At 31.2% G+C, this 25,429-nt stretch overlaps 2 protein-coding genes across 3 annotated transcripts; one reads left to right on the top strand and one right to left on the bottom strand.

Moving 5' to 3' along the window:
• Positions 1-1,356: 1,356 nt before the first annotated feature.
• Positions 1,357-10,247, bottom strand: LOC778122 (putative bZIP domain class transcription factor). Of its 2 annotated transcripts, none has more exons than NM_001358768.1 (13): positions 9,819-10,247; positions 9,250-9,361; positions 9,103-9,159; positions 8,931-9,005; positions 6,386-6,475; positions 6,243-6,302; positions 5,949-6,118; positions 4,967-5,027; positions 3,379-3,421; positions 2,967-3,256; positions 2,547-2,624; positions 2,336-2,461; positions 1,357-1,778 (listed from the first exon to the last, which is right to left on the bottom strand). In NM_001358768.1, exons 2-13 carry the CDS (start codon positions 9,319-9,321, stop codon positions 1,656-1,658), a joined length of 1,245 nt encoding a protein of 414 aa, NP_001345697.1. In that variant the 5' UTR covers positions 9,322-9,361; positions 9,819-10,247; the 3' UTR covers positions 1,357-1,655. The 2 variants fall into 2 exon arrangements, with proteins under 2 accessions (NP_001345697.1, XP_014617796.1); XM_014762310.3 differs by having other exon boundaries at positions 1,375-1,778; positions 9,103-9,153; positions 9,819-10,217.
• A 962-nt stretch (positions 10,248-11,209) lies between these two features.
• On the top strand, positions 11,210-13,357 carry LOC100814434 (uncharacterized). Its single transcript, XM_003533399.5, has one exon. It carries the CDS (start codon positions 11,403-11,405, stop codon positions 13,140-13,142), a length of 1,740 nt encoding a protein of 579 aa, XP_003533447.1. The 5' UTR covers positions 11,210-11,402; the 3' UTR covers positions 13,143-13,357.
• Positions 13,358-25,429: the final 12,072 nt, after the last annotated feature.

The following is a 25,429-nucleotide window of genomic DNA, read 5'->3' as shown; positions in this document are numbered from 1 at the left end:
TTTTACGGATTAACTTGATCCGTAAGCTTTTTACAGATTAAGTTGATCCGTACGACTTTTACGGATCATGTTGATCCGTATTATTTTGTAAAAGACTTACAGATCAAATTGATCCATATCAATCTTACAGATCAATTTGATCCGTACGATTTACGGATCTCCCTCACACACACCCAACACTAAAAAATTTAATACATCTTATTACAAAGGATTTTTGGCACGTAACAGCAAACAATTTTCACTTTAATCATTTTACACGTGACATTTGATGTGTTAAAGCTTTGGTGTTTTGTTATTAGGTAAGTATTAGTTTTGGGGATATTTGATTTTTTATTTAGTGTTCCATGTTTAATATTTAATTAAATGCTTATATTTATATCATTTAATTCAGTCTTATGAATGTTTGACATTTTATTTAATATTTAATTGAATGCTTATATTTATATTCACAGTATTCTTATTCTCTTTACCATAGTTTAAAAACAATTATTTGACAACTTTACATTTTAAAAAAATTAAAGCTTCTTTATCAAATTTGTGGGTTGGTCCATTTAACAGGTTAAATACAAATTAAAATATTTAGTCTATTTAATTCACGAAACAAACTTATCTGATTCATAAAAGTCACAGGTCGTCAAACGAATCAAACGCAAGTCGTTAAAGGATCAAATCAATCTATATACTTATTATTGATGTCTTATTGTGGTAATAAGAATCAAAATTTGAACTATCAATGTCATGTCAGTATATATTTTATATTATCATATCATATGTCATGTAAATGTTATGTCATCAATTAAATTCACATTACTAATTTTTGTTAAAATATATTATCGACAAGTTGATAATAAACCAAAAATTATTAAATTTTAAAGATGTGAAAGATTAAATATATAATAAAATTTTAAAACTGTATAATTGTAAAATTATAGAAGCCAAAAATATATTTAAGCCTTTAGATAAAGTAATTAGATTTTTCATCATATACAAAATCATTGTGTTATTATTTTAGGTGTTATTTTAAATTTATTCATATTACTTTTAAAAAACTCTATAAAATTATTATTTTAAAAATTCTTTATATTTGATATGTCATTTTGATGTTTTATATTTTAAATTCACTTGAAAATTAAAGTTGTCTCTGTAGATGATATTTGTACGATATTTGTAGTTTCTACCAAAACATCGGTTCAAATTTTTTAACTCGTCCGAACACAAGATTTCGGTAAACATGTATTGCAGAACCATCTAAAAAAGGCTACGTTTCAACTAGATAGAAAGCTTTTCATGAAGCATAATTCAGAGATTTTCTCTTTTATTTATTTTCCCGATAAATTATTTGTACAGGAAATGATATAATGGACAACACCCAGGTTCGTTAACTATATTGCTTACTTAATGAGAACACTAACTTTGAAGCTGCAGATAAGGTATGACACAGAATTCACACACTACATACAATCCAGGTCGTTTTGAATGAGTTAAAAAAAAGGTAAATTAGGAATGAAGGATCACATAACATTAAACAGATCTTAAGACGATAAATGGTCAGCATTAATACAATTTGAACTACAACCTATCCGAAACAAGATCTTGCTCTTGCTATTTAAGTTAGATTATCTCCCTGAAAGGCAGCATGAAGTGGTTGGTTGGTGCTAATGACCACCCTGCACGGCCTCTGTCTGCCCACTCTGTTGAGTGTCATTACCCACATGCTGATCATTCCTGCCAGACCTATGATGATGATCATCATTCGGAGGTAGTTCCCCAAGTCTCTCCTGTAGATCGGACAGCATGGTTAGTCTTCCCACAAATCTTTCAGATATCAAGGGATTCTGGGAGAGTAGTATAGGCTATTTAGTTATAACAGACATATTAGTCCATCTAGGCATATATGTTTTTTGCTGAATCAACTACTGAACCTATTCTTTGCTAGGTAAGTTGGTGTCATACAGAACATGGTACTGGCAAGAATGCTTATCAATTTGCAGAAGACACCAAAACAGCATATTCACAATGTTTGAATGGGAGATAAGGAGGATGTGAGGGGAAAAGTTACCTAAAACCTTGTATACAAAGAGGGGAGGGGGGACCCTCTAACCCCAAGAGTTCTTTCCTCTCTATTTTGGAAATAATAAAAATGTTTTTTTTAAATTAAATAAAGGGAGATGTACCCTAAAACACTCAAATAAGGGGTAGGGCATTTCTTGGTTCGCCTTTCTTTAGTTAGACATTCGAGCAAGAGGAAATAATGACCACACCATCCCATCCCTTTTCATTCCTTTACCTCCTTTTAAAAACTTCCAAGGGTAGCAATATAAGATTTTAACATTACCTTGAGAGCTGCATTCTCGGAGAGTAGCTGCTCATAATCACTCCTGATTCGATTTACTTCTGACCGGAGAGAAGCATTTTCTTCCTTCAAAGCCTCAGCACGCTGAGCTAACTCATCACACTCGGCCTTTAAGAAAAACTCACAGAAGTTAGATATGTGACTTATGATCAACCAACCACAGAAGGAAACCACTATAATGACTCTCCATTACCTGCTTGCGCAACCTGGACCTGCGAGCAGATTCCCTGTTAGACTGCTTCCGCCTTTGCCTTTTAAGCTCTCTTTCATCCTGAAAGTTAACCAGAAAAGAAAAAGATAAAATAACGTATAAAGAAAGTAATAAAACAACAATAAAACTTTAAAATCAGGTCTCAGACCAAACATTAAAAGCAGTATTGAGTTTTTAATTAAGGACAATCCATATATGTGTGTGTGTGTGAGGAGGGATCAAGTTACTCCAAAAGTAACTTTAAGAGAGTTGCTCCTCATCTTCACCGTTCAATTTTTAAAAATCTAATGGTTGTAATGAGTAGCTAATCTTAACCATTTGATTTCAAGAAAATGAAAAGTGAGGATGTTACTCTTGGAGTAACTTGATCCCTCATATCATCAGTATATAGTAAAAAATAACCTGTAGCCAGAGTTGTGACTGAGCACTATCCCGTGATCCAACAGTAACCATCCCTCCAGCAACTGCAGTAGATGGAACCTTTCTGCCAAGTCCAGGAATGTTGGATGAACCTGGTGTACCCCAATAATCCATTCCTATATTTAAGTTTGTCGTGGGACCAGGAACAGCTCCAGGAGCACCACCTGCAGAGATAGGTATGATAGACATGGTTTGATTGACCACTGTATGAGGTATATTTAGTCCCCCATTTTGAGGAGTATATGCTGAACTGCCATTTTGAGAGGGTTCATCTGTAATTCAATAGAAAAAAGTACATTTCAGCTGAAGCACACAAACATAATGGGTCAACATATGGAACTACACAAGAAAGTTAGAAAATATATTGAAACAGAAGAAAGTAAGCATTCCAAACCTTCAAAAGAATCCTGCCGGCCCCCTGATTTTAATTGAGAGTCCTGTGAAAAAACACAAATAAATACAGATATTGTAATAATAATTACCTAATACTTAAAGAGCAAAAGGCATGCATAATTTATTTAGGGCATCATTCAAAAGATAGTCAATTGAGTGCCCAACAAACATGAGCAGCAGCCAGCCTGAGCTATGTAGCCCAGATCCATGTCATATTCTTAAACATAATTGACATCTATAAATTATGTATACAAATAGACATCCTGAAATAAAAACATTGAACATCCAATAGTACTTTATGCTGTTTTGCAACAAAAATTTGTACTAAGCCTTGTAGTACTCTTGTTTAATAACAAAAATAACCTGATCCCTTTTAATAATTTCCTCCAATATCCTTTTTGGTCCCCACTCTCCAACTCTACCTATGGTCTCATAGTCAGTCCCAAGCCTTAGAGAAGGAGGAGGATTGTGTTAAGCTCTCAAATAGTCAATGTAAAACTTATTGAAACCCCAAACATGGAACCTCACAAGAGATTATGTGTACTGATGTTGGGTATTACCTGGAAGTAAAGTGTTGTGTGACTCAAGTACAATGTTAAATGAGCTAGAGTTGCTGCATCAGCGCTTGAATGTAGTATTAAACTAAATGAACAAGGATCCCCACATTTTTTTCTGGATGGAAGTGAGTAAAGCAGTTAGTCCAAAAGTGCCTAATTAGGTTTGGTATCTAGAATAAGGGTATTGTGATAGGTAAGTCTTGGGAGGGGGGAATACCATGATTTAGAGAAGGATTTCCATCATGTGTCTTCAAGAAACTAAATGGGTTGGAGAAAAAACTAAAAAACTAGACACTACAAGATTGAAATTTTGGTACACACGAAATAGAGGAAAGAACGGCATGGGTATTATAGTGGATTAGGATCAGAAAGAGACTGTGGTGGGGTATTATTCACTACTTATATTTCATTTTCAAAAAATAAACAATAATTTCAAAAGTTATAGACTGCTTTTGCCCCCATAAAGTCATCTATCTATATTAGGTAAACTGCAGTTCTTATTCAGAATAATGAGATTAAATGCTTATGTCAGGATAGCAATCATACAGGAATTATATTGATAGAAAGAACTACAGAATTCTATTCAATAACATGTTCTTTTCACCTTTTTTACATATATTATGTTCCTTAAAACTTAAGATGGATGTGTGGCCAAGCAAGAAAAGACAAGATATGTAATGAGTATGAGTATATATGAGTAGATGGTGAGGCATCAATGAGGAAAAAATGACATATTTTAAGGTGGTTTGGACACATGTAAAATGGTCACTGGAAAAACTAATGAAAAGAGTAGATCACTGTTTTTAGTCCTTTGAAAAGAGGTAGAGAGACTAAGAAAGACAGGAGGAAATTGTTAATATCATAGCAAATAAAATCCCTGAAAATTTGCTCTTTAACCAAGTCCAATGGCAATGTGGGATAAGGCTTTTGTTGTTATTGTATACCCCTTAAAACTTACAATTACTGCAAAATAAGTATTAAGGATACATATTGACAACATAGTGGAAAACTGAGGACTGTCCCTGAACTTACATTCTGAGAATTTGCATCACTTCCTTCACTGGTACCTTCACCTTCACTAGCACTCTCACCACTACAAAGCCAAGATTTCCCAATCAGCATAAATCGCCAGTATGCAATTGCAAATGGAAAGCCAATAAGCTCAACAGGCTTAGAAAAATAAACCATTGTCAAACCTAATATTATATTTACAATTATTGACAGGAAAGTACAACCACAGATAAATAAATAAAATATCTATATCAAGTAACTGTGTAAGGGTCCTCAGGCATTCTAAAATAAGTATTAAGTGCAATTTCTGTAATCTGAAAGATAATATATTCAAAAAAGAAGTCCAACAAAATTCTAAAAGAAAGCTTACATACTGTTTTCAAAAAGTGCAATAAATCAGACTAAAAAATTAAAAGGACACCAATGAAGGAAACGCCAACTTCAGGAAGTGACTAGTGTTTTTATTCCCAACTAGACAGTACATGGTATTCAGAATCCTTAAGCCATTTATATTTTATCATTGTGGTTCAGATAATGTGAGGCTGCAACAAAATCACACATCAAAGTGAACTGTAAGCAAGACCAAAGATTTTATAATTTAAATGAAGTTCATTCTTTTAACATGCAAATGTTACCAATAATAGACAGACATCATATCAAATTAAAATTCATTCCTCCAGTTCTGAATTAAATAATTTTCTCTTGGACATGTCAAACTGAGTTCTATTTGGTACATAATCCAGTCCTCCAAATATGTATTAGTTATATTATTCCCCTAGCTATAAAAACAGTGACTGAAGATGGTGATTGGTGAATAGCAAAATACTATGCCATGTAAAAAAAAGTGGATGCATTGTCTCATATAGCATAGAATCAACAGTTTAGCAATTGGCAGGACATTTGGAAGCAAAGTGTGTCTTTCTTTGCCCAAGCTGGATTGCTTTGATTCAAATAAGGGGGCACATAATTCACTGACGAGATTGATCAACACAACACATCTTACCTCTTTGAATGAATTCCATTAGCAGATGTCCCCAGTGTTTTACCATGTTCATTATTTTTCCCTGTGATCATATTCAAACTACCCAAACTTCCTTTTGATCTTTTGATTGGCAATTTTTCCTTCACCTCAGAAGGCTTGCCATCAGCTTCCATGCTGCCAGGAGTGTTTCCCTGCATGAAAACTAATAGGTTATTTTTCCTTACTTGGATAAGAACAAGTTCTGCACAGAAGAGGGAAAATACAGAGACAAAGAGAAGGTGAGAATGAGCACAAAAAAACAAAAGAAAAACTCACTGAAGCCTCAGCAATGCCATTAGGAGAAGGCATGGCAAAAGGATTAAAAGGATAAGATCCCTGTATAAATTTGAGGCAAGAGTAGTTGATGAGCTAATCATTCAGCATGATAACTTCAAGAAAGCATAGTTTATAAAAAATACCGGAGGCATGGATGGATGAGCATAAATGCCACCAGGGGGATACATTGCAACATAGGGATGTGGTGGAGTACCATAGGGAGGCATAAATTGCTGTAAATAAAAATTTCATTAATGAAACAAAGGAGGAATGAGACTTCCATATTGTTAGTGAAGTATAGATTAGTTGTAGTCTTGTAGACGCAGTAGAGAACAATAGAAAGAATAAAGAATGATAAGCAAATAAGACAATTCAACAATCACGACCAAAATCTATAGAATTCTTTTGTAGAGGTAAGAATAAATCGTGTCAACTCCTAATTAGAAAATCCAAGCCTACCTTTTTTTACATACAGGTTCCTGATACAACAAAACTTTTAACAAAATAATTACACCTAAGACATGCAAGGAACTAGGATCCTCATTAATCATAATATATGCATATTGACGAAGCAAGTATTTCCCAAGAGATACTGTTCCTAACAATAAGTAAATCTCAAATTACTATAAATTTACCAAACAATGATTTTACATGCTACCAACCACCACTACCATTGCTACTGACTATGGTCCCATCTGAATAACTATCACCATCAACAAAGTCTACTAATACATTCATCATCATCCACCTCACCACTAACCAGCCCACCATCACTAGTGCCATTACCAGAGTACAATTGATATGCCACAACCATCAGTTCAGGCCCCCATCACCACCATTGTCATTGCCTAACTACTTAATTTTCCATTTTACCTTTCCCACCCACATGGTAGCACTAAAGAGATGGTGAAATTACTAAAGTTGAAACAGTTTCATAATCACTTTCTCTCTGATCAGACATTCAACTACGCACAACAGACAATCCTGAAAAAATCAACACCTATATCAATTTGTCAAAAGGATTATTCACAACTCCTAATTCCCTGCAATCAACTGATCAACATAGCAATAGTAATACAGGGGGTTTAGTAATGAATGTTTAAATACAACACAAAAAATGGTAAACAGAGGATTCAACTTCACTGGCCAAAAAATAAAAATGCATGAAATGCTTCTCCTTCATGAATATGATCAGGCTCAAACACTAACACATATTTGCTAGCTCCTAGCTGCAATCAAATCATTAGTTAAGTTTCTTTCTACTAATGTTCTTCCACATTTCTGCTTACAGATGATTGGTTTGTTAAAATATCTATAAAATATCTCACAACACTATTGTATCTTACAGTATTTTAGAGTTTCTTAGATCATTTTTTAGGAGTGGTTTCTGTATTTCATTATATTTCAAGATTTTTTTTCCTTATTTAATTAAAATCAGGAATCAAGTATTAGTTTAAAATTTAAATAGGGATTATGGCTTTCTATTTCATATTACATCAAAACCATATGAATTTCAAATTATTCACAGGCAGACTCTCCCTGCCTCCTACCCTACCTAAAACCCTGTAATTTCAACATGGTATCAATGTGGTGCCATCTTCCATGACCTGGCCCATTACTGTTATGCTGATTTTCAGCAACTGTTATTTGTCATCCCCCTCTGCCATGTGTTTTTGAAATTGCAACAACCTTTCTCTCTCATACAGCCATATTCATGGTTGTCAATGGCAGCAGGCCCTCCAATGTGCTGCAGATGAGAGCTGACTAGCCACTGATGCAGTGCTGCCATAAAACCTACTCAATGCCCACACACCACCTAAATATCACTGCTCCAGCATCCATGCCCCTACTTCCATCAGCCACCATTCTTGCTTGACCTGTGGTCTCTTCTCTTCAGATCTGACCTCACCTTGTTCCACCAGCCACCGTTACTCTAGTGGTTATCTTTGTTTTGCAGTTACTTTCTCATATTTAGACGTCCTTTTTAGTGCATGGGAAAGCATGATACTGTATTCCCATCACTTTTGCCGTTGTGTTTGTGTGCCTCACTGCACCATCTCTAGCCTGGCCTGGCCCCTATCACATTTGTTTTCCACCTCCACATGGTTGTTTACCTCCCTTTGGCTCCACTCAGTTGTGTTTGACACTCTAATTTGGTGTTTTTTTCCTGCCTTCATCAAGCTGTTTTAAGTTGGCTTGGCTTGATTATTGGCATTCTTTCCAATGGTTATCTCCAATTTGGACTGTTTGGCTCCTTTTGGATGTTTATTTTTCTGACAGTGACTTTTCTACCAATTGGTGACTTCTTTTTCTGCTAATGACCATTTCGGCAGTGACTTCTCTACTGGATGGTGACTTTCTTCCCCCCATTCTTCAGGTAATTGGACTTGGTTATGACTCACAACAGCTCCAAATATAATTCACAATCACAGGTCATATTATTCATTGGCTTATTCTCTCTCTTCCTCCTACCCTGTCTAAAACCCTGTAACTTAAATATTTGTTGTAATAGCTTGAAAAGAAGAAAAAAATTATTTTCAATATTTTCCATTTGGCCACAGCTCAAGTATAGAGAGTACTTTGGTCCAGTTAGATCTTACATTTGACTAAGCAATAGCAAAAGGTTAATTTACACATTAACACTACCATGTACATGGAATTGCCATTTATAATACCCGTGACAATTACCTGGACACCCCACATATAAGGGTGAGCCTGGGGACTTGATGCCAAGAAACCATGTGGAGGTATAGGAGAATATGCCTAAAAAATAAGGGAGCTGGATGAACCAAAATCCAATCTTGACAATAATGAAAACGATAAGCCATTAATGCCAGCAAAAGACTGTTCCAATAAAAACCTGAAAGCCAGGCCACTCAGGATTAATTGTTCCAGTGCCGGTGGTCGAAGACTGCTCCTGGAAAAACAACAAATGCTTTTGGCATCACACAAAAACTACCGATTATTAACCATCAATACAGATAAAAGAAAAGAAAAACAGTTAGACCTGTGATGTAGGTGGTGGCGGCGTCTTTGACTCCTTCTCTTTTGTAGTTTTATCCATCTCACTGCTTCCCATACTTTTATATCAGTATCTTAAAAATATACACTAAACCATCCTGCACAAAACATGACTTACATTACAAGACAGCCTAAAAGACACCATTCTCCTTCAAAACTTACAACCAAATTCCATCACCTAAAGTGAAGCATGTTAGACAAAAACACTAGAATCACATGCTTCTACGCTGAATTAATCTACAAAGCTACAATCATTTTTGTATCAGTTGTACCAACAGGAACCAACCAATACATTACACCTTTTTTCCCTCCCAATCATGCCAAAATCCAACTTTTGACGTTGCCCTATGTTATCTCCAAACCTAAGATGGTACAAGTTCTGTTCACCTCTATAATAACACTACGAAATTAATCTCTACTACAATTGACAAAGCAGCAATAATCAGAGCTCGAAAAAAAAAAGATGAAAAGTAAAATTCATGCATCACAACAAGCTAACAATATGAAAAATTCAACTTAATTAATGGAAAATAGAGCTGAGAATTCTCAAATTACCACTCAGAGAGAGATTGTGGATCTTCCAAAGCTGGAGCAGAAGCAAAAACAAAACCTGATCTGCCGAGGATGACAAAAACAAACAAAAAGAAGCGACAGCTAAATGCTCAGAAAAAAATGGGAAGAAAAATAGATTTCGTGGGTAGCACGAAGGTTAATCGGGGAATTTTATTTGGGAAATATGGCAAAAAAATGATCTAGAATTTATTTAGGAATGGATGAGAAGGGAACAAACAATTAGGGGCAGATAAAAAATTAGGGTTTGTTTGTTTAAGGTTAATGTTTGTTTGTTTGGCTTTGGGTGTTCACGGAGAGGAACCCATGGATCGTCGTACGGTGTCGCGGTTCAGTGAGATTTTCGTTCCCATTTTGCACAGTTTGTGAAATCCCCATTTACTCCCTGTGCCCACAGTTTTCATTTTTCCTTTTTTTTTGTTATTGTTTTGCATATGTTTTTCGTGTTTTATTTCATTATTATTGCCAATATCCCAAATAAAAAACACTGGCAAAATCTAACCTAAAAAAAAAAACTGGAAAAATCAACATACACCTGATCAAAGCCATAAATATATATTTTTAAGGACTTGATTTCTTATTAAATAGATGGATACAATGCAGGTACAGCTGATTAAAAGTTAATTTACTAATTCTATATCAATGCAAGTATTAAATATGTTTCATATTCACACAAAAAAATGTATTGCATAAAGTTTTTAAATTTTTATATTTTTAAAAGTATTCTTTTATTAAAAATTCATTTATATTCTATATATAAAAAATAGAATAATTATCTTGATAAGAGTATTTGTAGGAGTCATTTTTTACCAAGGGCGTTTTCTTTAAAAAAAATCTTGAACAAGACTGTTTTAAATTGTTTTTTTAATCTCTTATATTTTTCATTCTATCATACTAATCTTTATTTTTAAATTCAATTTTCATTTTTTATAAATATTTTTTTTTTGCTTAAGTTTAAAATAAATTATTAGTTAGTAATTAAAGATAATCTCATATCAAATTATTTACCATAAATTTAAAAATATAATTTATATGTCAAAAAATTTCATTTATTCTGAATTTCAATTATAATATTATTTATATATATTCATTTTTCCTTTAATCAGAGACCACTAAAGCTCAGGAAAACATAAAATAATACAAGTATGATGGTTTTTAATTATTATATATTCAAAAGTATTTAGCGTACATGTATATAAATTAGAATAATTATTTTTAAGAATTATTCTTCAATAAAATTATTGTTAGGAATTTTTATTTACATGAAAAAATGTAGGTTTTTTTTATAAGGTATTACACCTTTCAATCTATCCTTTTTATTAAGAAAGTATCAATAGTTAAATTTAATGTAATATTTGTATCACAATATAACAAATAAGGAGATAAAAACATCCAAAGTCCTAGAACAATAATTCGGCCCATTCAGTCCCGTCACACAGCCCATTTATTTTGTGGGCCGTAGCCCATAACATCAATGCCCATTTCCCCCAAATTCTCGTTTCTTCTACGCACTGCACCGCACTTCACTTCACTTAACCTCACTTCCATTCCCCAAAATACCAAATTCCAATGGCAGAAGCAGAATCCGAAGCTCTGCGCCTCAAGGCCATGGCGGAGTCCAAGTTCAAAGGCTCCAACAATAACGCCAAATCCGCTCTAAAGTACGCTAAGCGCGCCCACCGCCTCTGCCCGCACCTCGCCGGTGTGTCGGAGACCGTCGCCGCCCTCTCCGTCCTCGCCGCGCCAGATTGGTACCGCGCCCTAGGCGCAGAGCCCTTCGCCAGCAGCAGCGTCATCCGAAGGCAGTACAAGAAGCTCGCCCTGCTCCTCCACCCCGACAAGAACCCCCACGTGGCTTCCGAGGAGGCCTTCAAGCTCCTCGGCGAGGCCTTCAGCTTTCTCTCCGACAGAAACCGCCGCCGCGAGTACGACGCCAAGCTTCGACGTAAAATCGAGGCGGCTGAGATCGAGAGCGAGACGTTCTGGACTGCTTGCTCCACTTGCAGGCTCCTGCACCAGTTTGAGCGGAAGTACCTGGGGCAGGAATTAGTGTGTCCGAGTTGTGAGAAGAGTTTTAGGGCTGTGGAAGCGGCTCAGAGTGATGATGATGACGATGATGATGATGGGGATATTAGGGTTAGGAGTAGGAGGTTGAAGTTGAAAGAGATGGAGAAGAGGGAAATTGGGGTGAAAGGGAAAGTGGGTGGTGAGAAAGGTAATGAATTGGGGAGTGAGAAGGAAGGGAGATTGAGGAAGAGAATGTGTTCGGTTGGGGAGGTTTTGGAGAGGGCTAAACAAAGTAATAGTAAGAGGGTTAAAAATGGAGAGGAAATGATGACATTGGCTGAATTTCAGAATCAAGTGAAGAGAAAATTGCAGGAGGGAAAGTTGAAGGAAAAAGAAAAAGAAAAGGAAAAGGAAAAGGAGGAGGAGGGAATTGAGAAGAGGAGAAACCCCGCGGAGAGGAGGCGGCGGCGGTTGGGATTGAGAAATAATGGAGGTTTAGAGGCTGGGGAGGTGAGGGGTTTGAAGAAGAGTGTGAAGCCTGCGATTGAGGAGAAGAGGAAGGGGTTGATAATTGAGAAGCATAGGGGGGGTTCTAGTGGAGGGGAGTTGGAGACTATGGCGGTGGTGGATTCTGATTTTTATGATTTTGACAAAGATAGAGTTGGAAGAAGCTTTAAGAAAGGCCAAGTGTGGGCGGTGTATGATGATGATGATGGAATGCCGAGGAATTATGCCTTGATTGATGAAACTGTCTCGGTGAATCCTTTTGGAGTGAGGATAAGTTGGTTGGATGTACAGAACAGTGGGGATGGGAGGATTGTTAGTAGGGAGAAAATGGAGTTTCATATACCTTGTGGGAGATTTAAGGTTGCCAGGAGGAAGGCTTCTGTAAATTCGGTGAATATCTTTTCTCATGTTGTGGATTGTGACCGGGCTGCACGTGAGGTTTACAAAATTTACCCCAAGAAGGGCTCCGTATGGATGCTTTATGGCGAGGGTAGTATTGATGCGGATGAGGGTAAGGGATGCTATGACATTGTTGTGTTTTTGACGAGTTACAATGAGGTGAATGGTCTGAGTATGGCGCATCTTGAGAAGGTTGATGGTTACAAGACAGTATTTAAGAGGCTGGAGAGGGGGAGCGGTGCTATTAGATTTCTTGGGAAGGATGACATGTGGTTAGTTTCACATCAGATTCCTGCACGGAAGCTTCTTTGTGATGAAACTCCTGAACTGTTGAAAGATTGTTGGGAACTTGATCCTGCTTCACTTCCTTCTGATTTACTTACTATTGGTGGATAGATAATTTAGATTAGGTAATCTTTTTGGTGATAGACTCTGAATTTTGAAAGACTATTTGGAAGTTGATTGTTGATGACTTCGTATGTACTTACTGTTGGGTGGCTTAAATTGATGACCTTTGGAAACTTTGGTACGACAAAGATTATGTTATTAGGAAACCTGACTGCTTTGTAAAGCTTCAATTTGATAAATCTGTATAAAGAGATATACATGAATTATACTCTTATATTCTGCTGGATTAAAATGTTCGTCAACACTATAAACTAGTTACTATGGCAAAATCATGCTGATGCTTTATTCAGTCTCAACTGATTGGGGGAGTGTTAAAAATGTATGCACTCATTACTAACCTGTAAATGAAGTCCTAGGTGGACAATATGACAGACTGATAACATTTTAGTTCTCTGCAGTTCTTTTCAAGAAACATTTTCACTAAAGCAGAAATTTGCAATGGCTGTTGTGTGTATAATCTATTTAATATCTCTTTCCAGTTTGAGGCACAAAAAACATGAGCCTAATTTACTTGAACTACAATTCTCTTAATTGTGGTAAATAGAGTTATGACTTGATATTGCTTAAGGAATTAGATAATCAAGGGTAACCACTGGTATGCGTTCTAATCTCTGTTTGGTCACTCTTTACATTAGCTGAATGATTGCTGTATTCGGTTTTCACACGCAATCAAATTATATTACCTTTTTATTACCTGTGTATATTGCATATTCAATTGTAGGTGTTACTTAGCTGGGATGGCTACAAATTCATTCTTAAATTCGGTATTACCAAATCTAATTAAATGCTTATGGCTCCTTAGCTTGCCACAAGGGATTGTTGCTTAATTTTTAGTCTGTGTATTCTGGGTTTTCAAAGTCAACACAACAGTTCTTAAAAAAACTGTTGTCTCTGCATACACTGATATTAAGTACTCTGGCTTTTATTTTATGCACAGTATTTATAACTAATGTTTCATCTTGAGCTTTTCTCTGGTTTTGTTAATGGAAAAAGATGCCCAGTTAGCTGAAAATAAGTACCATCAGAATCCTTTGTGCAGCAATGTCAATTTTGACACTCAAGGAGTCCGTATAAACCTATTTTTCATGTTTCATTGGGCATCTGTGTATAAAATGTTTGTTCATTTGCTTCCACATCACACATTTTCGCTGCAACTACTAGCTGGTATAAACTCCAAAACTCAGTTCAACTAAACCAAATATCATATTTTTTAAAAGTAATAAATTAGTTGGTTTTATAATGCATCTATGTTGAATGTTTGTTCATTTACTTGCACATAACTTATTTTCACTACTGACTGATAAATTCCAAAACTCGGGTTCAGACCTCCAGTGAGTTTTCTTCAGTTTTAAGCTCATACAATGTTATGAGACTGGAAAAATTACATGAGAACTGTTTTTATACACAAACATATTTCGCGTTTCTTTGATACCCCTAATAATCAGTTAATCACTATCCATTTTCCCTCCCTGATTAACCTCAACGCCATTGATGCTGATGAGGGGTACATTGATGTTATTTGATTTGATGTACTAGTAGATAAAAGAGAGACAGAGAATTCTGTTGCATGCAGAGGCGCTGCTACATCATTTTGATTTGTGGTCACCAAAGAGAGAAGTCTTGGAATTTGTGTCCTTATCCAAATATGTGACTAAGGGAACTCTTAATTATTGTACTTTGAACTCATGACCCTTTTGCTGATATAATCTTTTTTGTGTTTCTAATTTAGTAATTTGGGACTTGTTTATATACTCTTTATTTGCTTTTAACAGGTTACCGTGAGATTTATTTTCTGACACTCCTCATTTATAATTGTTAATTTGTTACTAGTTTCTCGTTTATTTGTTTTTAATCTTCAGTTTGGGTCTGTACCAAAAATATCCTCTGTACCAAAAATATTCGGTTTGGGTTTGTTCTTAGTTTGGGTTTAATAGGACATAAGTCTTGTCTTGCTTCCTCTTTTTTTCGGTCTTTCAATTATTATTTGTTGCAGTTCAAGAGTGTAAAATAAGTGACTTCTTAATTCTCCTTCTAATATGAATGATGGGTTCGTATAAAAAATGTTCAAAAATGTCTTACACTTTGGACACAGTTCTCTTATATATAGATTTTTATTTACTTCTATATAAAAAATATTTTTATTTACTTCTAATTTATAAACATGAAAATTATTCTCCAACTCGGAGCATCATCGACAATATAATAAAGGAATAACTTTATTTTTCAAAAAAAAAATATGAAATGAAGAAAATCAAAATAACTTGTGGTGGTCAAAGAAGATAAAAAGAAAGAAAGAAACAAGGAATATCAACAATAATTGGCACAAGTAGTATAAAAGAAATCATATTGAGAAAAAAAAATACAGTTAGATTTATTTTGCTTATGTGATTGGGTAATGACTAATTTTGGTATTTTCATTAGGCATGATTCTCCCTTCATTTTAGCAATCTACATATTTACGTAGCAAGGGATTACGTGGGATTCCCTTATAATGAAAAGAAGAAAAAAACAAATAGAGAGATAAGTAGACAAGAAAGATTCTGAGAACAAAACCATGTTCAAAATGTTAGTGCGACGGAGTTATAGTTATGCAAGATAAACAGATATGCCCGTTAAAGTATGCGATGATTAAGTTGTGAAGAATTGTGATTAATCATCATAAAATTTGCGTGCTTTTTTGTTCTCCCAAGCCAATTCTCGTTGATAGAAGTTGTTTGGGCTTTGCCAAATTTACAGTGGTATGAACCTGTTTGGATAAAAATCAGAAGTGTTTTTGAGAACTTTTGAGAAAAAAAGGCTATATATTACTTTATATATTTATTTACTACCAAAGAGAGTTAAATCAACCACAAAGTATTTTGTTTTATAACTTCAATTTCATAAAACAATATATTTTTCACTAAGACGATCCATTTGTCCGTTCCATTACTTGTTTATTAAAAGTTTTGGAAAAAAAAATAAGAAACCCAATTCGGTTATACTTTGGTCTTAGGTTAATTATGTATGCATTTATTGAGGTGGATACATAGGATTATGGAATTAGGAGAATTTTTTGGTGTATTTTCTTCTGGTTTGGGGAATTGGTCTCGTGGGAAATTGGTTTTTGGAGACCATGGATGTAGTTATTGTACCCCTGGTGCTTTAATTTTATAATCATATAAAAACTTACTGTGTTTATCTGTGTAGCTACAATAATTTAGAATCTGATTATAATTCTTTATTTCAAATTAGTTAAATTCAAATATACTTAAGCCTAGCTAGGTTGCCATGATGAGGTGGATTTTCGTGTATTTCACAACATCATAGCTACATATGCGGATGGCATCTAATTAAAAATAAAATTGATCTTATCTGCATAAAACCGGGGAACTCTCCAGTGGGCACTTAAAAAAAGAAATTCAGTTACCACCCGTGATCCTATAACTAATATATGATAACCTTACTCTTTTCGTAATGAAATAATCGAATCATATTCTTAACAATATTTTCAGACCTTTTAAGAGCTACTACCATTAATTGAATATTTTTCAACGTAATTAATATTGTAATATATATCCCGTATTAGTTGACTTATTGTCTCAACAAAATGATAATGCTAGAGTGGTTCACAAGCTAACTATTCATGGCAATCTAAATTAACTAGCCCCGACTTTAGGTTTCATTAAATTGATGATGCAAGCATGTTACCACTTTCAATTCCCTTCACAAGGTCATTTTTTTTTTCTCAGCCTATGCTAATTTGATATTTGATTTTGCTGACTCTTCGTATCCTAATTAAGAGGAGCAGGTTGGCCATGACATGTTGTTTTTAAAACTTTTAAAAAAGTTGTAGCATATAAACTTACTATTCTATTTATGTCGAGCACTTACTATTTTATAAACTTTCTTATTATTTCCTTTTAGGCGCGTCTCTTTGTAGTTAGTTTTTACATTTTAATTAATTTGCCACTTTCTGTGTGCTCCAATCCTCTTAATGATTGCATGGGTTGTTCTCCAATCAATTTCAACTTCATTATCTGAATACATCGCTCTCTAACTTTTGTAAGGAGGAAGCTAAGCTTTTCTCTACAAGCTGGCATGCTTCCATATTCAAATGGATTAATTTGTTATATATGCCAAATGAATTTGTTAAGTGTAGTATTAATCTTAATGTATGCGAATGATTGTTGTGGCGGAATTATTTGTGCACTTCTATTTCTATAGGGCTGCTAGAAAGCTCAGTTGAAGCAGTGGGTCCCCTTTTAGCTTATGTCTAGGATTATACCATTCCCATATGAAGGAGTTGGCTGTGAATGAAAACCTGCTTGGAATCCTTTGTTTTCTTTCTCGACAACTACTAAAATGGGATGCCCCTTGCTGCTTGGTGATCTTGCAAAAGCATCACATAATGCAAATTCAAATATTAAATGGCTTATACAATGTAACAATCATGTGTATTCTTCATACTTGAGTTTCAATCCAATTTTCATTTCACTCATTAACAAATAAATTTGAGCTCAATGGTCAAGCAATTTTTATAATATTAAGGGCCTCAGTCTGAAAAAAAAATTACTTTACAAACAGATATCTTCGTTGATCAAAATAAAAATCAATCTTATATATGCTCGAAAAATACAAGACTTAATTGTTGTTTATATATTCTTAAGACTTAATTACATTCTTTTCCTTAACCAATTTATATAAATTAAGGTCATGTTACACTTTCATTATATTCCTATTAAATATTATATAAAATTCGGAATATGGGACTTCATTTTAATAATTAAAAAATAACGAGGATTAATTATAAATATAGACTATAATGTAAATGGGAATGAAAAGTAAAATTAAGCCTTTTTTTCATTCAAAGTCAACGAATTATTATTTTCTGTACAAATATTTGAGAGGTGAAATAAATTATAATAAACTTGAGATATGAAATAAATTTTAAAGTTTAGAGGTGAGAAATATAGTTAAAATTTGATAGAAATTGAGGAATATTATAGGTCTTGAGATTATGGTTTAAAAAGAAGAAATTTTGATATTTTATGTAATTTAATGTTTTGATTGGTGAATTTTGAGTAGAAGAATATAATATTTAAAACAAATTAATATCTATCTTGTTTATGAAGATTTTGCGTAGAAAATAAGATTTAAATAAATGAGAAAAAAAATTATGTAAAGACCACCATATTTAGAATTTTAAAAATCATTTAAGAAAAAACATATCATTTAAATTAAGTAGGCCAAATATATAATCAAACCAAAATATAATTTAAAAACATCTTTAAAAAATACAATCTATACTCTATATTTCTAGCATTAATAAATATTATCGTATTCTTTGGCGTACGTCTTTTAGGCCTGCAGTTCAATCCTTTGATAGCTAAAATGACCAAATTGAGTCCCTAATTTATTCCTTTGAAAGATAGCTTCGTTCCTTCGTTGCCTTCCTAAATCAATGTAAGGATCATTTTGATTTATATCTGAGCATTTCCTGTCAAATTGTTAATTTCTTAAATCAGTGAAATTTGCCTCAATTGTAACCCTCAACTCAAAAAGATAAAAATGCCACATAATTGTAGAAAGCATAGACGTCCCTGTCTCAAAGTCCATACACATGCAACATTATTGTTGGTTTACTTCTCATAATTCAGTACACCGCCCTGGAAGGAAAATATAGTGACATGAAATGAATGGTTTTTATTGCATTGCAGTACTACAAAGAATCCACATTAATAAATACGTTATGCTTTTTCAACAAATCTAAATTTATTAAAATAACCAGGTTTAGTCCACTAGTTATGGCCCACCCAGAAAAACATTAAATACGTTATGTAAATTATTTTTACTGTTTAAAAAAATGGGATATACGTAGATACCTACAACAACAACCATAAACTATAAAGGGGATTAAAAAATTTTGACCTTGTTGAAAAGTTACCTGCAACATAAATATAAGTAATTAGAATGTGTTTGGTTATATTTTATTCACTTAAATATATTTCTAATCCTTTTATATTAAATTTTTTTCTTTTTTAGTCTCTAAATGTTTTATTCCATCAAATTCATAAAATATTTTTTAAACCTATATGAAAAGTTATAATAAATATATATTATATTTGGTAAATCTATTAAGTAAAATATTTAATCATATTAATAATGTTCCTTCGTTGCTATTTATAGTTTAAAATAATATTTGTTATTATTTTATTAAACCCAAATTATAATATTTTTGGCATTAACTATTTTTAGATTAAGATTATGATCGACAAAATTAGCTCAAAGTTAAAAAATTAGTTGCTAATTGAGAAGTCTAAAGTAAATTTAAAAATGATATTTTTTATTTACTCATAAAATAATTTATTAAAATTATCATTGTTTTATTTAAAATTAATTTTTTGGATTTTCTGTGATTTAAAATTATCAATTAAATTATCATAATTAAATTCATTTAACATTTATTTAGCTATTAATTATTAAATCTTTTTTTTTCTAAATAAAGCTATGATAGATATTGGTGAAGAGTTGTTGTTTATTAATTGTTAGCTATGATATCAATAAAAAATTAACCGTTACTTGTAATATTTTAATTAAAATTTATCTTCAAATATAATTTTAGAATATTCTTTTTAGGTATATTAGTACTAAAAAAAATTGGGGCCTTTTTTGGAGGCTTGAAGTCCTTGCTTGGATCTTAAGCTGGCCCTACTAACTGAAAGCTAGAAATTGATAGTTAAAAGTTGAAAAAATAGTTTATTAAATTATAAATATTCAATAAAACTAATTGTTAAAAAAACTAAAAAATATAAAATGACAAAAATAATAAAATTATGATTTATTTAAAAAATGTATCAAGGAAAATGAATAAAAATATTGAGGATAGAAGTGAAAGAAAATATAAAAAGCAAAAACTATAAGCTAATATTTTAAAAAATATTATTTCAAATAACATTAAAAAAATACTAAAAATCACTGCAGAAAAATTATTGAATATTTAAATGAGCTTCTTAGCTAGTAAAAAAATACTAAAAACTAATTAAAATATCTTGTTGAATATAATTTATAACTATCTCTAATTAAAAGAAGAACAAATATATATTGACAAATAATTATAAGAGATAAGAGTCTTAATGATAATAATAATTTTGAAAAAAAATATAAATTTAACTAACTTATTATTATCTAATAAATTAATTATTTTTTTATGAATTAGATAATTGATTCTTATAAATAGAGATAATTTAAGTATTTATTATTTATGTCAATGTTACGTTAATACAATTAAATACTACATTAATTATTTTTCTTTAGTTTAATTGTCATTAATAATACGACGTTAATAATTTTTAATACCATTAAATGCTTCGTCAATCATATAATTAATATATGTTATAGCTACTAATCGTTAATTGTTAATGTATTTTTTTTTAGCAACATTGTGTATTTATTAATTCTGTTTTAATGTCGCGCGCGCGTGTGAGCTGTGAAGGCATATACAATTTTAAGCTTAAATGGTTAAGAGAAACAACATTAAAAATTGATGTCTAACATTCAAATTAATAACTACAGTTGAACACCATGAAGGAGTACTAACTGTACGTATATGTTTCACCAAAAAAAAATACTGTACGTATATGCAAGTAATCCAGTCATGCCAATATATATTATTCTCTTTATTAATTTGTCAATGATTTTTTTTGGTCGACATCAATTTGTGAATGGTTATTTTATTTGCCAGTTTTTTTTTAAGGTTTTGCTAGCTTCTTTTTTTTTAAAAAAAAAAGTTCTACCTTTACCCTCAACTGATTCTAACTTAGATAGCGAGAGAGTTTTTTCTTTAATTTATTATCTTTATTTTGATTTTGTTTGAAGATAATTAAAAGTTAAATTCGCAAGAATTTATTAGACCTCTCTACTGTCTCTTTTTCCAATTATTGTGTATTGTCCCTTGAAAACTACACAATTTTAAAATTAAATTATAAAACTAAATATTAACACAACTATATAGAGAACTGGAAAAGGATAGCATAGAAGTTAATTTCAAACTTATTTTACTCATAGTAATCAAAATTGTTGAGTGAGAAATTTAAGAGAACCTTCAATTCAGTATATTAAGGTTTTTTTTTTTTTTTACATAATAACTAAGGGAGTAAGATATTCAATTCACACTTAATTTCTTTTTCATCAATTAGAGCATGCATTTTGTCATCGTATATCCTAATTTCCATACCAAAAGGTGCCAAAACTAATTCTTAATGATAGGGCATGAAGTTGATCTCTTTATTTAACCAACAAAGGCAATACAGTTTGTAGATATAGTTTTGTTCCCATTCTGTATATAGCGGTGTCCTTTAATGCGATTCCTAATTGTGAATGTGAAAAAGATTTGTTAAGAGAAATAAAATTCATTTAAAGTTATATTTATGTGTTTAGATGAATGTTTTTACGGTAAACAAAATCAATTGATCTAAATGATATTAAATTATTTTATTAAACAAAGATTTTAGATTTGAGTACGATAAAAGAAAAAAATATCATTAAGAGAAAAAAAATCACTACAAATAACGGTCAATTAGATTATTTAAATTGATCATGATGAATATTGGGTGTTAATAACATCATAAAAAAACTGTCAATACAAAAATATTCTTCATATATGAAAAAAAAATCACTTAAAGTAAAAAAATTGTCTTTAAATGTTGAGTTTATTTCCTTTAAAATAAAAAAATGTATAAAGTGAAAAGTAAAAAACGGATGAAGTATTTTATAATCTTAATTTTTTAAAATTAATATGCTAAATTGATTTTTATAGGTTATATGAAAGAACTAATAAAATAAAATTTTGAATTTACAAAAAACAGTTTAAATCTCTCATAAGTTTTTTAAATCTTATTTTGACAAAAAAAAATGGTATTCTTAAAACAAACCTTTTAAATTTATTTCATTGAGTTTTATAAAATTATAATACAATTCCTTATATAATAAATATCTAATTAAACTATTTATTCAAATCCAGAAATATTTATAAGAAAGAATAGTTAATGTAAAAACTAATTAAAAATATTATTTTCTTACTTATTCATATTGTATATTTATTTGAAAGTTAAAACGTCAACGGTTAAGTACAAGCTTGTGAATGACACTACAATAATGATAAAAAAAAAAAAGTAATTGTATTTCTCCATTTTTTTATGTAACAAGGAAAAAGGAGAAAAAAAAAATAGAAAATAAATAACTGCGGCGCTCTAGTCTCGGGCACATTAACGTCTCTTGGCCCGCAGACATTTCAATTCCCACTTATTAGGAATCGACACAGATTAGGTTAGTTCAGGTTTAGAGATTGCTTATATCCTTGGTTTGGATTTAGAAAATATTTTAATCCAAATAAATGGATTAATGTTAATTGACGTAATTGGATTAGGTTGTTTACTTTTTTTGCTTAATCATTTAAGAATTTAATGTTTATATATAAAAAGTGTAAAATAATTATGTAAAACTTATTATACTATTAATTTACAACTTTATTTTCTCATCATTTAAACCAAATCAATTTGATTATATTTGGGTTAGTTTAGATCTTCCAGTTAATTAATAAATTTTAATAAAATAAAAAGTGTTACAAACTATTATATATATATATATATATATATATATATATATATATCATAAATTTATTAATTTTTATAATAATTATCTTAAAAAATTATATAATATTTTTTATTGATTGATATGGTATAATTGTTTTATATTATTGATATATAAATCTTAAACTCAAATTTAAAATTATAAAATTACACAATATAAAAAATTTTCAAAAATTATATAGATTCAAGTTTCATATGCCAAATTTGATACTCAAACGGATGTCATTGAGTTTGTAATTTCAAATTGGAACCAAATAGATAGACTCAACAAACCTAAATCTTCTCTTTCAATTTAGTTTGGGTTAATAAGGTCATTGAGTCGACTTAGAGTTGTATCCACTCTTACCGCTGAATTATAATTGAGTAATTATATTTATGTGTTTTTTTTTCATTCGTCTTTCCCTACTTTTATTTTATTTTTTCCTTTTCTATCATACAGTTGCCACTTATTCAGAACTGAGTAATTAATTATATTTACTTTTTTATTTAACTTCTACTTAGTTTTTTTATGAACAAAATCATTTTCCATCGCATTATTATTTTTCAATTATTGTTTTCTATTTTTATTTCTTCCTTTTTCATCTTTATATTTCTAACATTCAAACTTATCTTAGTGCACCTTTCAAAATATATGAAAATATAATATTAGTTGAGTGGTTAAGAAGGAAATATAGGAGAAAAAGGTCATACGTTCAATTCTTCTTATAAAAAAAATTAACAAATTAATAATTAATATTTATTGAAGAAAAAAAAAACAAAATGAAACTTTATATTTTCTATTTTTAAATTTGAAAATATTTTTACCATGGTTGTGAGGACTAGATTGATCAACCGATTCAACTAATTGAATCCAGGACCAATGGTATATGGGTGAACCATAGAATTGATGTAGAATTGAATTGATTATGAACTAATAAATTAGTCATAAATCGACAAAATCACTAAAAATCGACAATTGAACTTTTTGACAATTTGATGAAAATCACATTTTTTTTTTCTAATTGTTTTTATTTGTTATTGTTCACCTTAAACCGGTAATATGAATTTTATTTGTTATTGTTGAACTTAAAATATATAAAAAAAATCAAACTTATTTAGTTGAATAAAATTTATGAGTATTATAAACTTCTTGATATCATCATTGATTCCTACTAGTAAAAAAATTTAAAATATTATTTTATGATGTATTGGATTTACTTTCATATATATATATATATATATATAACTTACTTTTATTATATATTATGATTTATGATACTTTGTTTAATTTTTAATATTATAAGTTTATGTCTATTATGTTATTTTTTAATATTATTTAATATATTATATAATTATTTTTATAAATAATATTTTATTAAAACCGGTTTAATTAACCAATGTATTACTTGTTCAGGGCCAATTCTGATAATATTAATATTTTCACTTATTTTTTGTTTTCTTTATAAAAAAAACACTTTAAGCAAACGTCACCTTAGGAAACAAGAAAGAGCCTATTTTACGAAAATGCCTCTACCTTTCCACTAATATTACGAGACGTGTTCACACACGCCTTCGGCTAAGTCCTCGCTGTTGGCTTCACCTTTTCTGCGGACGATAATGCCCCCCACTGTCACCTTTTCTGTTGGCTTCACCTTTTTCTAATATATTTTTTCTCGTATAAAAAATTCTCAAATAATTGTCGTCTTTCATATTCTCCAACTTGTTTTTGTTTGGTCAGACTTTAGAGATTGAGCTGGCCAATATATTCATCTCACAAGCCACAAGCTTGGCATATTCTAACGTATAGTATGCAATTTACAAAGAAAAAAAATACCCATATTAAAATTCACTACTTTGATAAAATATTATTTTGCATGAATCATTTATTTTTATTCTATAATCACTACTCTGAAAGATATTTTAAGAATGTTTTATGAATTAAATATTATTAAATAAATTATTTAATCTATGTATTTGATAATTAGATTTAGTTATATTTAGGTTCAGATGGAATATGTTTTAAAATAACATAAAAAAAATTAAAATTTTATCAAAATCAGCGCAAATCAAATATAATAAAACCATTTAGTAATATAATATTTTTAACCTTAATTAAGTATCCACATGATTACATCGATGTAAAAGCCCTGAAAACCAATCACTGATAACTTTGAAGTTAGACCAGCACCATATGCATGATTAGTTTAGAAAACTTAGGAGGAAAGATACAATAATTTTAAAAAAGCTGGATAAGACGCTTCGCCACTTTGTAGTACACGTGTGGAGGTCATAAGCCATCACCCTCCAGTAGAGGTTTTTCTTTTCATAGTTGTTATGGGTCGGGTTCAATTATTTTCACATATAATGCCATCAAAGATGTGAAACGTAACCAACATCACCTCAATAATTAGTGGAAAATGCTTAGACTGCTAAAAAAATAATTAAATTTAAATCGGGGCATCACTATGCTAGATTTTGATTATTTTTCTTAATTTAAACTCGCTAATGAAACCCCCCTTTATTATGTTATATTTAACATCACAAATTATGAATCCTTATCACAAAAGTCCTCGTCACTCCAACATAACTCAGGAAGTTCACGAAGTAGCATCTTACCCCTAAACAATATATATATATATATATATATATATATATATATATATATATATA

The sequence above is a fragment of the Glycine max genome, chromosome 9 (genome assembly GCF_000004515.6).
Source record: "Glycine max cultivar Williams 82 chromosome 9, Glycine_max_v4.0, whole genome shotgun sequence".
Taxonomy (NCBI): domain Eukaryota; kingdom Viridiplantae; phylum Streptophyta; class Magnoliopsida; order Fabales; family Fabaceae; genus Glycine; species Glycine max.
The sequence above is the reverse complement of the archived record's forward strand: the minus strand, read 5'-3'. Positions and strand labels throughout refer to the sequence as shown.

What these genes read in the sequence shown, in the direction of transcription:
- LOC778122 (NM_001358768.1), bottom strand. Translation starts at nt 9,321, where the DNA reads ATGGGAAGCAGTGAGATGGATAAAACTACAAAAGAGAAGGAGTCAAAG. An exon ending in AGTCACAACTCTGGCTACAG is followed by an intron (nt 2,625 to 2,966) that starts GTTATTTTTTAC and finishes GTTAACTTTCAG; the next exon opens with GATGAAAGAGAGCTTAAAAG. An exon ending in GGTCCAGGTTGCGCAAGCAG is followed by an intron (nt 2,462 to 2,546) that starts GTAATGGAGAGT and finishes TTTTTCTTAAAG; the next exon opens with GCCGAGTGTGATGAGTTAGC.
- LOC100814434 (XM_003533399.5), top strand. Translation starts at nt 11,403, where the DNA reads ATGGCAGAAGCAGAATCCGAAGCTCTGCGCCTCAAGGCCATGGCGGAG.